General features: G+C 41.5%; 2 protein-coding genes across 2 annotated transcripts in view; both read left to right on the top strand.

Annotated features, from left to right (window-relative positions):
* The window catches only part of gpc1a (glypican 1a), a 39,980-nt gene extending 36,857 nt beyond the window's left edge, over nt 1-3,123 (top strand). The window contains exon 10 of the mRNA XM_086116481.1: nt 608-3,123. Coding sequence (XP_085972607.1) covers nt 608-789 — 182 coding nt within the window. The 3' untranslated portion in view covers nt 790-3,123. The remainder of the gene's footprint in view (nt 1-607) is intronic.
* Nucleotides 3,124-4,870: 1,747 nt separating this feature from the next.
* The window catches only part of LOC147201971 (ephrin type-B receptor 1-like), a 130,650-nt gene continuing 120,553 nt past the window's right edge, over nt 4,871-14,967 (top strand). Inside the window, exon 1 of the mRNA XM_086114763.1 lies at nt 4,871-5,060. Within this exon, the coding sequence (XP_085970889.1) occupies nt 4,964-5,060 (97 nt within the window). The 5' untranslated portion in view covers nt 4,871-4,963. The remainder of the gene's footprint in view (nt 5,061-14,967) is intronic.

Here is a 14,967-nt window from a genome sequence, read left to right as displayed (position 1 = left end):
AAACCGGAGCACCCGGAGAAAACCCACGCAGGCCCGGGGAGAACATGCAAACTCCACACAGGGAGGCCGAAGCCGGAATCGAACCCGGTACCTCTGCACTGTGAAGCCGACGTGCTAACCACTGGACTACCGGGCCGCCCTTGATAAATTCATGTTCCCTACAAATGCAAACGATAAATACACGGAAATGTTCGACAACTTTCAAATAATAAATTGTAAATCGTTTTCTGGCATACTTAACAAAGATATTGTTTAGTCACGCGACTTCAACATATTCTTTCTTGGCACCGAGATGACACAAGATGATGGCAGAGCACTTCTGATTAAGCGCCTCAATTCACTTCAACAGTTCCTTGGCACCAAGATGCTGCAAGATGGTGCCCATTCAATGTTTTTGTTTTGTTCATAGTTGTGTATCCCCCCTCCCCCAAAACAAATCTGAAATTAACGTCCTTTCACAAATGCCAAAAAGAGAATATCTGGGACTTCACTGTAATCAAAACAAAATGTTCATGTATATGAACCAAAACGTTTCCCTCTACAACCAAGTACATTTAAGAGAATGGTTGAAGACAGTACAAATGTATTTTATGGTGCTTGTGCTCAGGTGATGACATCAGCGGCTCGGGAAGTGGGATGTGCCTCAGCAGTCAGTGTAGTCGAAGCAGGCCAGGACTGTACAGCTACCCTCAAGACGTCAACCAAGTCAGAAGCGCGGCCACATGTCAGAGCCGCCCATGTAGCCTCTTAGCGCTGCTCCTGCTGGCTCTCTTGCTACTTCTTTGTTGATGATGCTCTGCCGTCTGCCAGATTCTGAAGTCCAGTGAAGGACGTCCTCATCGCACGGGAGCTGCTGGAGTTCAGAAGAGAGAATATTGGATTACAATTGGATTAGTTTTGCCAAACATTATGGGAAAATGTCCGTGAAGAGGAACAAAAACTGACAGTCACAACAGTCCCGGTTTGGTTTTGCTGTGTTGTACTATACTTTGATTGCGTTTGTTGAGCTGGTTTCAATGAATTTCAAGGAAGACGATGATGAGGAAAAGGAGACAAAATGTTAGGGAAGAGTGATGCTGAAAAGTCAACGAAATGTTTATAATGATCAATTGATGTCCTACATGGTGCATTGTGGTCCCCTCACCTGCAGGGATTGAGCTCAGTGACAAATGCGGTGGTGTCTTCAAAGCTTTTTTTATTGAAATTTATTTTGTGTGTGTGTGTGTGTGTGTTTTTAATCTCATGTTGAAGGTGTGTACCCAAACAGCACAGTGTAAAAAATTAATGTACTGTATATATGTATAGCCAGTGTGCATCATGTTCTCATCTGATGGAAACAAGACTGGCATGTAGTGAGCCATGGATGGACATTTATAGGTCAAAACGCTATTGGGAATGAATCCCTTATAACCTGTGATGTGAATGTCAAGCTTTTCTGGTGTGAGTTGGCTATAACAAATATTTGGTAGGATTTGTTTGGCCTGCGGAACAATGATCACCCCTCCTTCAATGTTGTGATTGCAAATGCTGCTGTTCTCATCACCATCGAAATAAGCGGTCGTCTCCGAACCTTGGACGCAAAGCTCAGACTCAACATTTCCTGAAATGCATGATTTGATTTCGCTGTTATTATTAAAAAAAAAGTCAATTATTCTGCCACATTTGGTCGCCACACTGAGCGCATGTCACAACACATAATTTTAAGAGGGGACTTTTGATGGAATGCATGCCTGCCTGAATCCACTGATCCACGTGACGTTAAAACAACATATCAGGATTAGCATTTCTTCAAACAAAACAAAACTTATTGATTAACGGTACTTATTTGATTACTTTCCATAGTTGTAACTGTATGGTTGAGCAGAACCACAGCACCGTGGGGTGGGTGGGGGCCTCGCATTGTTTATACGATCAACGATGAAGAGTTCAGACTGGATAAACTACAATTAGCTCATTATAATAATTGTTGGAAGATACCCATAATGCACAGCGAGGTAAAATGCAGAATTCACTCAGAAGGACCAAATAAAAAAAGCAAACAAGTAAAAGTAAAGAATCATTTTCTGAACATGTTTGTAGGAAGTTCAATCATCAAAAAGCTGCATTTTTTTCCATACAAATTGGCCTTTTTGTTGTATGCGGTACTATTTTTGCGAAAAACAAACACAAAACCTATACTGCATTTGTTTTTGTCTTCAGAATCACAATTGAATGTTTTTTATGATTGCCTTTATTTCAAGCTTCATGTTTGCTCAAATATACAGTAGGCGACATAGAAATGGACAATTGACAGGGCTGTGTCTAACTTTTGTTTTTATTATTATTCATATTTTTTTTCTTAAATCCGCTTATCAAATCACCTAGTATTCCAGTTACTATAATTTCATTGTTCCAGTAAATTTTGTCAGGACAATTTAAACTTGTGTGTTGTTACAGTAATATGTGATGTGTTAAATGCAACAAGTCGCACATGAGATAAGTGAATAATGAGTAGGTCGGGAATATTTCAGTTGGCAGCATTCATGTTTCATTTATTTTGCAATGACGCCTGAGCAAACTTAGGCCTATTCTAAAAGTATAAGCATGCATCTTTTTCTGTCATCTAAAGGTTAATATAGGGGGTGAACGCTGTGGCAGCACACTATTGTGTGGACTGTTTGTTTGACCTTTTTGACCTTGATCACAGCTCAATTAAGATTTGGGATTTTTCAGCCTCTGTTACTCTCAGTGGCAATTGAGCATTTGTCACAAATTTGTCATTGTTTTTTTTAAAATACATATAAGTGTTGATAGGAGGTATAAAAGAGGGAAACACACTCATCATAAAAATGAAATACTTTGCTCACTGCATGTCAAACAGATGGATTTTCATACATGCAGTAAAACATAACGTGGTCGGTGGGCAATGAATCAGGAATGCTGGAGGAGGTCATGTGCGCGAGCTGTACTGTTTGGCGGCTCTTTCCTTTTTGACGCATGATGCCCAAATTGTATCAGAGAGGATTTCTTTTATGTTAATGTCAGGGATTTCATTTTTTATTTTGCAAATGGTTTTTTAATTTTTTTTATTTAGGGTTTTTTTTTTTGAGCCACTGGTTGGACAATAAAATGTATGCCCTAAGAGTTGAATTGTAAAGTGCTTTTGTTTATATATATATATATGTTATATATATATGTTATCGCATCTCGCCCATGGGTAAAGGTGACAGTCGTGCCTGTGGTGGTCGGAGCACTCGGGGCAGTGCCCCCCAAACTAGATGAGTGGTTGCAACAGATCCCGGGAACGACATCGGACATCTCAGTCCAGAAATGTGCAGTGCTGGGAACAGCAAGGATACTGCGCAGAAGCCTCAAGCTTCCTGGCCTCTGGTAGAGGACCCGAGCTGAATGAGGGACGGACACCACCCGAGGGGTAAGACGAGGATTTTTTTTTAACACACACACACACACACACACACACACACATATATATATATATATATATATATATATATATGCGTGTGTGTGTCTGTGTGTGGTGAGAAGTGAAGCCATTGGCGACCATCTTGCATTGCCACTGTCTAAGCGTGCCTAACTCGAATACATTGACTTCTCTGTGGCGTTCACATTATTTTCTGTCTCTACGGCGAAAATGCCACAGCCGGTGGCATATGGTTCTATCAATATGTTGGGGAAAAGCGCTGCACGTTTCATTGGTCAGAATGAAATTATAAATGTTCTCTCATCAGGTAGATCTCAGTGCTATTCATCTGCATCTTGTTGTCAGAACCATGATCAATAAAATCAAAGTTGAATCCAAGAATTGAATGTTATTTACTTAAAACGGATTAGATTCGATTTTGCAATCAAATCAGTTGTACATTTATTATTTTATGCAGATATAAGACAAACAAACGAACAAAAAGTTGTGGCAGAGTAACAGGGGGTCTAAGAATACTACATCCATGTGAGGATGGCAGAAAAATCACAGCTATCAAAATGTTCCCCTTGGTATGGAGGTGACCAGGGGATAGGTCACAAAGTGAGTAGGACTGGCCTTGGCCACATTTAGCCACCCTGTAGCTCCGCCACTGTTTACCTCCAGCTGGATCAGAATGCAGCAGCGGTTTCTTTCTAATTCCAATATAGTAGATGGCACCACATCTCCCCATTTTAGGTCACTTCCCTGTCTCCCAGTCTAGTTTAGAACTGAGTTTGATTCGACTGATTATTTTGAAAGCAGGCATGAGCTACCATTCTTCAACTTCAAACCACCTATTAGCCAGTCAGCAGTTCCAGATCCGGGAGATGAAAGAAAGCCTTTATTGCATTTTATTATTCCAGTATTGTTATTACGGACGTAATTTTATTTTGTGACTTATTTGTTTCCAAATATTTTAAATGAATTACCAATTGATGTCAGTTGGGTTGTCAGAATCTTGTATTGCCTCAGACATTACTTAAAAAAAAAAGGTTATTGTTACTGTTGTTGCTTTTGCTGTTATGTGTTTGGTTATTTGCATGTTATTGCCCGGGATTTGATTTGTAATTGGTCAGCAAAAGCACTTTGTAAACACGTGTTTTTAAAGGTGCTACATAAATTTAGTAATTATTATCGCTCGACATCTCTCCTGAATTTACAAAAAGTTGAGAGATGTGGTGCCATTTGTTGGCCACTTGGAGTCGCTCATTTTACAAGGGCGACCATGCGGGATCCGTCCATCGGGTTTAGACTCGGAAGGTAGGTCAGGCGCCACAAGAAAGGTGATTGGTTAATGAGCCGCCATCGTCTTCTCCGATTGGCCATAAAAGTGTTGGAGAGGCGGTAATGAAAGAAACGGGAGAGCTCTCCCCAACCTTCAGTGTGCGCTCTTCAGTGTACGTCCAGCGCCGTGCTACGGCTTCCTCTGTCTTGATGGCGTTGTGAGTCTTCCTGTGGAATCCTGACTTGTGCATTCAGTGGGATATTGTTTGTGCACGCTGGATGATGGGAGAGGACAGTAGGATGCTCAACGGAGCCATGCTGGCCACTTTGACTGCGGTTCTTCTGCTTTTGATCACTTCAGTGCGTGCAGTGGAAGGTAGGTCTGCTAACACATTTTCTCAACCTAAGCAATTAATAATTAAAGGGGATCAATTTGACCCTCAGACATTTCGACGTATGAAGTTTTGGTTTTGATGAGGACTGATTGCATTTAGCAATGAACTGTGTGCCTCAGTGCCTTTTATAAAACATTCCAAGGTCTCATTTTATTCTGAAAGATAAAGCTGTGAAACAACTTTTATTTTGAAGCAAACTCTAATAATTTAGTCAAATGTTCATGAATGGGTGCTTTGGGTTATCCAGTGGAGACCAGTTTGTGCCATATTTTTGTACCCACTAATTTGAATGCATATGAATGGTCTCAACATTAGTTACATACACTATGTAATAGCATCACATTACAAGAGCTTTATCAAACATTATTCCCGTATAAAGATAGTGCTCATATTTGATCGACATGCCAAAGAGGTATTAAATCAGCGTTTATTACGATAGCTTTGACTGGTGTAAAACTGTACTGCAGAACAATACAATACAATACAATACATGCTGATTTATATAGCGCTAACACAATCATATGAGCAAACAGGCATGATCATGGTTTTCCCACTCATGTAGTAAAATAAAGTAAGTCAAATATGAGCAAATCCTGTCATCCGAAGCAGTGCAAGTCGGCCTAATAGTACAATGCAATACATCCATCCATTTTCCGAACCGCTTGATCCTCACTAGGGTCGCGGGGGGTGCTGGAGCCTATCCCAGCCGTCTCCGGGCAGTAGGCGGGGGACACCCTGAATCGGTTGCCAGCCAATCGAGGGCACACAGAGACGAACAACCATCCACGCCCACACTCACACCTAGGGACAATTTAGAGCGTCCAATCAGCCTGCCATGCATGTTTTTGGAATGTGGGAGGAAACCGGAGCACCCGGAGAAAACCCACGCAGGAAGAACATGCAAACTCCACACAGGGAGGCCGGAGCTGGAATCGAACCCGGTACCGCTGCACTGTGAAGCCGATGTGCTAACCACTGGACTACCGGGCCGCCCCAATGCAATACAATACACCCTGATTTATATTGCGCTTTCACAACAGCAGCAGCTGTAACAAAGCGCTTAACAAAACAAGTTAACATAAAGTAAATTAATAAACACAACACATAACATAAAACACGGACAATCGTGCAGTCCTAACCACTTTTCCCTCATACGCATTGTTGTTAAAGCAGTTTGAGATGAAAGAGGAGAGAATCGAAGTGTCCTTTCACCAGTGGATCAGAGACGTCATGCTCAAAATGTGCACACGTTGGCTACAAGCTAAATTTCAAAGTCAACAATAAGCTGTAGCATCCATTGACGAAAAAAGAGATTGGTTCACTTCTCCTGTCCCATGTAAATCCATTTCAATTCCAAGCGGCGACTCTCAGTTCCAAATACGCATCGGCGCTCTGCGCCAACGCTCCTCTCTCCTTATCCTCAACTTCAGCAGCCATCCATCCAGCCGCACCAACGCAGAATGTCCAACAGCGCCGACTTCTTCACTGAACAAAACGGGGCTGTGAAAAATGCTGCCCATTACAGGCGCAAAAAACACAAGCACCATTTGACTGTCCAGCACCGACAGTCAAATGGCGCCGACAATCCTCCCAATCAAAATCTGTGCTGGTACAGGCATGCTGCTGAGAAGGCGCAACCACCAAGCACAGATTCTTCTCCTTTGACGAATGTCGTGGCCAAAAAACGCTGAAAACAGTCCACATCAGGTCCACATGACTAAACAACAAAAAACATGTGACAAAACAAAAGATTAAACAACAAAAAAACAACAAAAAAGCAAGGCTTTTGAAGAGCACTTGCTGACAGCTGCCTACTCGGGCGCCATCTTGGTGGGGGGGGGAGCACTAATATTTTGTCTACATGTGATTCAAAACGATCTTTGTAACTTGCAGCTTCTGTGATATTGCAACATACACACACACACACACACAAATATCCGAAATTGTATTCAGATAGCCTACTTTGTTACAGCTGCAGGATGTATTATATTGTATAGTACTGAAAATTCTATGGAATCACCAGGTATTCGGATTTTAAAAAAAATGTGAAAGGTTTTGAATGCAGAAGACAAAAAAACCCCACATTTCCACTTAATAACAAATGACTAGCTGGTTTTCCTGGTTACATACTCAAAATGTTTTACGAAATTGAAACTGCATACTGGTAGCAGCACACTATTTTCCTTTCTGCAAACATTAGTGAGATGAAGACAAATCTCTCCCCATGTATTTTTGTCTATGAGACAAAGTGACGTCAGATGCACAGTTGCGATTTTACAACAACAACAACACATGCCTTGTTTGTTCAAAGGTGATCAGCAGGAACGACAAATGTGCCAGACCTTCAGCATGAAATTGTGCCCAGTCATTGACTTTGTACGTCTATCTGTTAAACTACCTTTGAAATGTAATCTGACGGCTCCCGCCACCCTATGTTGTGCCCTTGAGTGATGCTAGAGCTGCGAGCTGCGAGTGCTGGAACCGCCATAAAATGCTGGCAACAGGCGCCGTACAATACAGTGTCCGCGTAAAGTTATATTTTAATTCACAATTTAACGTTATTTCAGGACAATGTTGTGTCGCAACAGTTTGTGAAAATGATTCTCGAAAATGAGTCAAGTGATGTAGAGGTAAGATCTGAAGCCCGAGCCCGAGCCGACCCGAATTTCGGGCCTAAAATGTCTATTATTGCTTCGAGTCGGGCCGGGCTTCTCTCTCGCTGACTTTTTAAAAATAAATATATAACAACGCACTGTGATATTGCTACCCAAACATCACAGTGCGCTGAGGTGTTTTGAGGCCATGAATAGTTTTGGCCACGAGAGACCGTGGTTCGCAAAAAAACAGAAGTCGCCTCATCACACGTACTGTACTAAACTCTTGCAATGACAATTCAAAGAACTGCTTCCTGTCTCTGTCTATTATCCACCTGTCATTGTTCTTTGTCTCTCTGCTTCTCTTTCTGAAAGTGCCGCGCTAGATTCTTAAGGACGTACTGCTGCTGTGGTTAATGGCCCAATTTTCAACCCGTCAAAATGACGGGCGGCCTTAAATTTTTCCCGTCAACTCTTAAAAAAATCAGTCAATGATGGAAAATTGTCGGTTAATGTAACCTCTGCAGAAACAGAAATATAAAAGATGTAAATGTTTATACAGTCTTGTTTAACTTAGATTTCGTTACAAAAGACAGGCTTTAATTTGTTATCATAAATTACCCCTCCTCCTCCCGAGTCCTCACAAATAAAATATGAAATTTCGGATTTGCTTCGGGCTCGGGCCTGCAAATGAAGTTAATTGGTCGGGGCTCGGGCCAGGTCGGGCTTTAATACCCGCGGGCCAGGTCGGATCGGGCTGGATTTTTTGGCCCAATCTTCCTCGAAAGTGATGCCGTTACACGGCGACATGCTGTCAGCATCAATTTGTACCAAGGCATTGATGTCCATATATTATTTGTTAAGGGAGGGTTAATTTTCAAATCGTCCTTTTCAGATCGTTGCCGGCGTACTGCATCGCATGAACAATCGTTAATGCGGTTAGCTTGATTATTTCCTCCTTGCAGTGTACACCTAAATAAGCGAGCAAATTTTTTGAGGGGGACTGTGGTACCTGTCTTACTTGAGGGCTTGTTTCAGCCTTACATGGAAGACACTGTCTGACCATGGAGCAACAATCCCTGCGTCTCCTAAACAAGTAATAAACGGCTTTTGAAAGGATGCATGGCCACGGACTTTTGTGCCCTGCTGCCTGATGAAGCTCGTTGGCGAGTTGACCTCGTGTGACAACATGAGTGACTATAAAACGTTCTGGGACACCTCTGTGTAGCTAGCTGCATTGGGGATTGTTTGGAGAAAAAAAAAAGCATCTACCGGTTTTCAACCCTTTCATGCATCCTATAACCTGATAACATAAGGTTGTCCACTGTAGTAACCGCTGTCCCTGAATGGGTTCAATCCATCGTTGTGACCACTTTCTTTGCAAATATCCCATGTTATAACGTTGATACCTGTGGCTGTTCATACAAAGTGACCAATGTATGCAAAAAACATCTAAATTTACCTGATACACCTTTTAATCAGGTGCATAACATAATCTGGAAATTATGGTCCATACAATTTACTGTTATTTGATCCACTTTTGATCACATCCACCTCCAACGCAATCTCATTTGAGGAATTTATGTAGCTGTAATTTTCACAATCCAAAGGCCACTGTGACCAATTTAAAATGACTTATTAATAATGAATTTTGATTATTTTGTATGCTTGTTGGTTTTTTACTGGCTTCAAACATTAGGGCAAAATTGAGTACAGTATTGGCTGCAATCAGAAGTGGTGCTGTTGATTCCGTAGCAACTACAGATAGTTGAAGGCCTGAAGAACAATGTGAACCCAAGTAAGACCCACACTTGGGGTGGTGTGGAATTAACTGGTTTTTAATTGAATCTAAAGAAATTGTGCTAAAATAGAGTCCATCACATGCTTCAAATTTAACTCCCGTCCTTTGGAGTTGTGATAAAAAACAACATGACATCAGTTGTAGGAATGTTGTGCTGAATCTACTCCAGACTTTTGTAGTTTCACCAATCAGCCAGGAATCATTATTTTGTTCAGTGCAACACTCACATCAAAACTGGACTTCAGAACATCCAGAACCTCTCCAACCGCTTAAAAATAATATTTACAAAAATAATTGACGAACTATCCCTACTACAGTGAACCCCGCCTTATTCACAATTTGACATCCTGAATTTTTTTTCTCCAATTTATCTTGTGTTGTCTGCTAAAAATTCACCTATTTGCTATTTGGTGGAATTTAGCTTTTTGCAGCGTTCGGTTGCCAACAGTGTACAAATTCCTGCTTTTAACTTTCGCCTTCCTTCTGTTCCCTGTCCTTCAGATGATTTAGATACAAAGAGTGGACAGAGTTGTCGCCATGATATTACTAAATGTAAACAACAGGGCAAAAAATGCACACATCCGAGCGATTGTAACATTGATTGATTTCATGAATTCAGATTCCTTTCATTTGTTTTATCTCTTCATTCCTTCCACTCATCCCTGCGAGATTCTCTCCCACCTCTCTGCCATCTTCTTACATGCAACCTGCCTCAGCAGCATCCCCTGCTTTTCCTCCTCTCGCCGCTGCTGTCTTAAATCAAAATGTGAGATAAATCCTCTGTAGTGTTCTAATGGGGTGTGTAATGACAGACTCTGGCGAGGCGTTCCCATTTGGGGAAATGTAAATGCATTGCAGGGCAGGTCTATTTTCGCCCAACAGAACATTGAGCTTGTGTATGGGAGACACAGCAGGTAGTAGGGTTCGAGGAAAAGGTGCATTGTTGGAGAGGGCTTGTTATGCCATTCCATGGTAGGCACTTTCTTTACAAACACATGTGCAGTAAAAGCAAAACTGGCAGTTGGTATGCAATGGAGCCATTGAGGCACTCCCATTTGCGAACCTGTAGCAAGATTTTTGTGCTGAAATGTCAATACTGTAGACTGTATATATGGATAAATTAGCTCCTCTCTGATCCTCAGGTTTTGATCTTAGGATGTGCCACAAAACATGACACAGTCACAAAGATGATTCATGACATACTGCAGGGCACAAAAGAGTAGGTCTACACCATATTAAGCCCCCGATAAATTATTGAATTCTCTTTTTAACAAGGCAGTATTTTGAGCAGTAGGATTTTCTCCGGGGCCGCTTGTTAAAAATGATTTATCTGGATCTGCGTTTGTGGGCCCAGTTTGTTTCCAGTATTGCTTTTTTTTTGTCCTGCACATTTTGCGCAGTGTGCCCATGTGATGTCTTTCTCCAACCAAATAAAGATTCGGCACTTCTATATGGGCGTGGTCACTGCATTCACTTCATTTGATGAAAGCAGATGTAGCATTGTGATCAAATGTTGGAACGTATCCCATGCCTGAACCTTCATTTATTTAAATGTATGCTTATCATGTTGGAAAGTGACTTTGGCACCCTTGCAGAGACACCGGCTTGTTGGTTGTGGTCCAAAAAGGAGAACAGGTGTCCTCGCACATCTCCTGAGACTGTTGTTGGCAGGGCTTAAGTGAATTTAATTTTCTCCTAACTGGTCCTGTCTTTTCAAGGAATGTGTTGAACAGATTCACTCAGTATTTGGACCTCTGTTAGAATGTTTACAGCACAAAGAAATAAACAAATAAACAACAACGAGAATACAGACCCTGACCCAGCCAGAATATGATGTTGGCGCTGATAAACTTTGGGTTGTGTCATCTGTGCCTGAACCAAATATGCAGTCAGCAATTAGTGGTTTCACCGTAGCCACTGATTTGTAAACAGTGTTGGCTGTTGAGTGCTTGAGGATTTCTGTGTGATTTTCTCATGCACGAGTAAAGGGGGCAATATCGAGTCTTCACTGGAGCAGGAACACACACACACACACACACACACACACACACACACACACGCACACGCACACGCGAGCATGAGGAGAACATAACAAACTCCATGCACAAGGGACCTTTTGGACTCTTAGCCATGCTTTTTTAGCATTTAGGGAAAATGCAGATTGTATCTTATGACATGCTTTGACTGGTAACTCAGTACCGTTCAATTAGGCTTGTGAGTGTGTGTAAGTAATACTGTAAAAAACACATGATAGCGTGAGTGTAAGGGAGATGCAATGTCTTCCAAGCTTACTCAAGAATAGTTTATGAAAATTAGAGCTGCAACTATTAATCTGCTGCAAATCGATTATCAAATTAATCACGGGCAACTCAGTGTTCCTAGTCTCTTATTTCTCTCCCGAAACAGTATCTTCTCCCGCTTGATGTACCTTAGCCCTCTCGCTACGTACAATTTCTGTTCATAGCTTGTAATGGAGGCTCTCGCTGGCAATCCGTACTGGAGTCGTTAGATGCAATGCGAATGATTTCAGTTTGAGTCTAGCTGTGGACAATGTTGACAGGCTTGCATGCAGTAGCCATACATTTAGCTATGGCTTCAGCAAATTTATTCTTCGTCGTGCTATCCATTTTCTTCGCTTTGAAATTATCCATAGTGTCCTGTCTGTCTTAGATGAGGGGGCGGAGTACTCACATCAGCTGTGTGCTTGGCCATTAAGTGGTATTTCAGACTCGACGTGCTATGATGATAGCTCAGTTTATGACTGCAAAACATACAGGTAACTTTGGTCTTTTCAGTGGAACCGTCTGGCAACTTTTTAAAAGTAAACTTTCAATTCATAAACTCTTTCATTATCCGTTTTCGGTGTCTCGCGCTGCTGTGGCTGGCAAAACAGACATGGGCGTGTACCTGTGCAGCGCGCTTGTTGTTTTGTTTCCGGTCTATTTATAGCGCACCGTAACATCCGCTGTGACGTGTTGCCGCATTAATCTTGCGATAAAATTTTTTATCACGTTAAAATTGATTTAGATTAATGCCAATAATAACGCGCTAAACTAACACCTTTAGTTTCAACATTTGAAAACAGATAATAGGATCTCTAAAAGAATTCTAAAATGTATCGGGAGCCCAGTGAAGGGATGCCAGACTAGGTGTTATGTGCTCCCTCTTACGAGTACCAGTCAAGAGGCAAGCAGCAGCATTCTGGACCAGCTGGAGATGCTTAATGGAGGATTGTCTGACTCCAAAGTAAAGTGCATCACAGTAATCCAGCCGAGATGTGACGAAGGCATGAATTACAGTCTCAAAGTGCTCATGAGAAAGGAGAGGTTTTACTTTATCCAGCTCTGTAAAATGAAAGAAGCTGGATTTAACAACGGCACCAATTTGCCGGTCAAGTTTAAAATCATTGTCCGTTATTTTTTTTAATCGATTATTCAACAAAATAATGGAGCAATTAATCGATTATTAAAATAATCTTCAGTTGCAGCCCGAATTGAAATTCATCAATCAAAGGAAATCCAATCAGATCAAATGAAACCCATTTTGGATGCTTAACCCTTTCATGCACCAATCATGATAACCTGTCACCTGATAACGTGATAGGCTGTCTACTGTAGTAACCGCTGTCCATGAAAGGGTTAAATAAATTATGCACACATATATGTAAACAATCAGTTATGTCAGTCGTGGAATGTGTGGTGATAAATGTTTGTGTGGATATTGTAAGGATAAGAAAAAAAAAATCAAAGCCAAGACCAAAAGTCTCGAGTCGGGGCTGGATGTGTTGTCCTGTCGCCAGCCCAAGGTGGACCGCTGAGGAGAAAAACTGAGAGAGCAACATCCATTGAAATGTCGGTAATCCCACCCTAATCTGCATATCCACTCAACCAACGACACGGAACCTCCAAGAGGACCTCGGGGGGCGGCCTTGACAAATGTGAGGCCCATATCGTGAGGCGATGTTCTCTTTGATGGCACCTACGCACTATACATGCTACTCCTGCATACTGCATACAGCATGCTCCGTCAGCTCATGTTTTAAAGATGCTGTTTCTGTATTCATGTCGCGGCGCACGTTATCAGTGTGACAGACAGACAGACAGACAGTTGAACTGATGAAAAGAGGGAGCTTGCAAGATCCTTCACATGAGCCCTGAAGCTTTTATTCCACTGGGCTCGACGCAGTCTGTTTTCCAAGGCCTTCACTATTAAATATTTCTTTCCCTTCAGCATTTTCAGCTCACCTGTTTGTGTTCTCCTATCAGGTACTTGAAGGAATATTTACTTATTGCGTCGAGACTCGGGGTTCATGCACTGGGATGGGAATCAAAATGTGTCGTGCATGAGACACAGTACTTAGTTATAAATAATAACTTGTTTCCCACAAGACGCCTCCAATGTTAACTGTGATGTGATTAATGAGTTCTGGTTGTGTGAAAATATTTCCTTAACGATGAATTTTCACATCTCTGCTGTGAATTTTCACACAACTGAATAACTTTTTCATGGCACACCTGATGATTCATGTCAGTTACTGCACATTTTCAGAAATTCACAAAAGTAACTCATCAGTATATTATTGCAAATATTGCACGTTTTTTTTAAAGTACTGAAACCACTCTTTTTTCACAGTGTGTATGTTTTAAAACCAGTCCTTCAGTATGCTCAGAAAGTGAATTCTAAGAAGCACTCTTTTTAAAAATGTCCTAATAGTTATTTTTCAAAGATCCATTGCTTTTCAGCACTTCGAAGTTGGTTGCATTGAAAATGCCGTATCCATTTATTCATCGTTACACAGCTGAGAGGTTATGCATTTGACTTAATATGTGCGAGTGTATTTTTTCCCAATTTATAAAATATATATTTATATCTTTTAAAAAGTTATGTGCATTATAAACAGGGGTGCACATTAATGTTTTGGCATGGTTCTCAAGGTTGTTGTTTGGTATTTTTTTTTTCCGGCCCCACGGACCTCATAGATGAACTTCAAGACTTACGGCATATCAGGGCAAAGTTCATCCATTTTAGATGTTTTTTTAATCTAACAAGAGACTTTTTGTGACTTTTTTATTTTATTTTGTTTTAGTTTGAGTTTTTATTTTTTATTACAACATAATTGTACCAGGGCTACACAATGGGAGCTTATTGAAACAATGTAGAGTGTTTTTTTAAGGCAGGGCTGCCCAATATGTCCATCGCGATCGTCCGGGAGCCAGCGGAGTGATCCCAAGTCGGCCGCGAGGCTTGGGAGAAAGAAATGGAGGAAAAAAAAAAGATTTGTGTGTCAATTTGTTTCGGTTTTGTTCATGTGAGGGGCCGTTCTGGCTGTTGCTCATCGTGGCGTGCATGCGTGCGTGCATATGCGCGCGCGTGCATAGTTGGGTGCCCGCTCGCGTGCGTGCGTGTATATATGCTTGCACGTGCACGGGTCGATCGTGGGAGGTTGGACGCTTCAAAAGTCGATCTTCGGGCAAAGAAGTTTGCCCTATGTGG

This window comes from Hippocampus guttulatus, chromosome 7 (genome assembly GCF_054856545.1).
Source record: "Hippocampus guttulatus isolate MCC_2025c chromosome 7, RoL_Hgut_1.0, whole genome shotgun sequence".
NCBI lineage: Eukaryota > Metazoa > Chordata > Actinopteri > Syngnathiformes > Syngnathidae > Hippocampus > Hippocampus guttulatus.
This window is presented reverse-complemented; position numbering and strand designations above follow the sequence as displayed.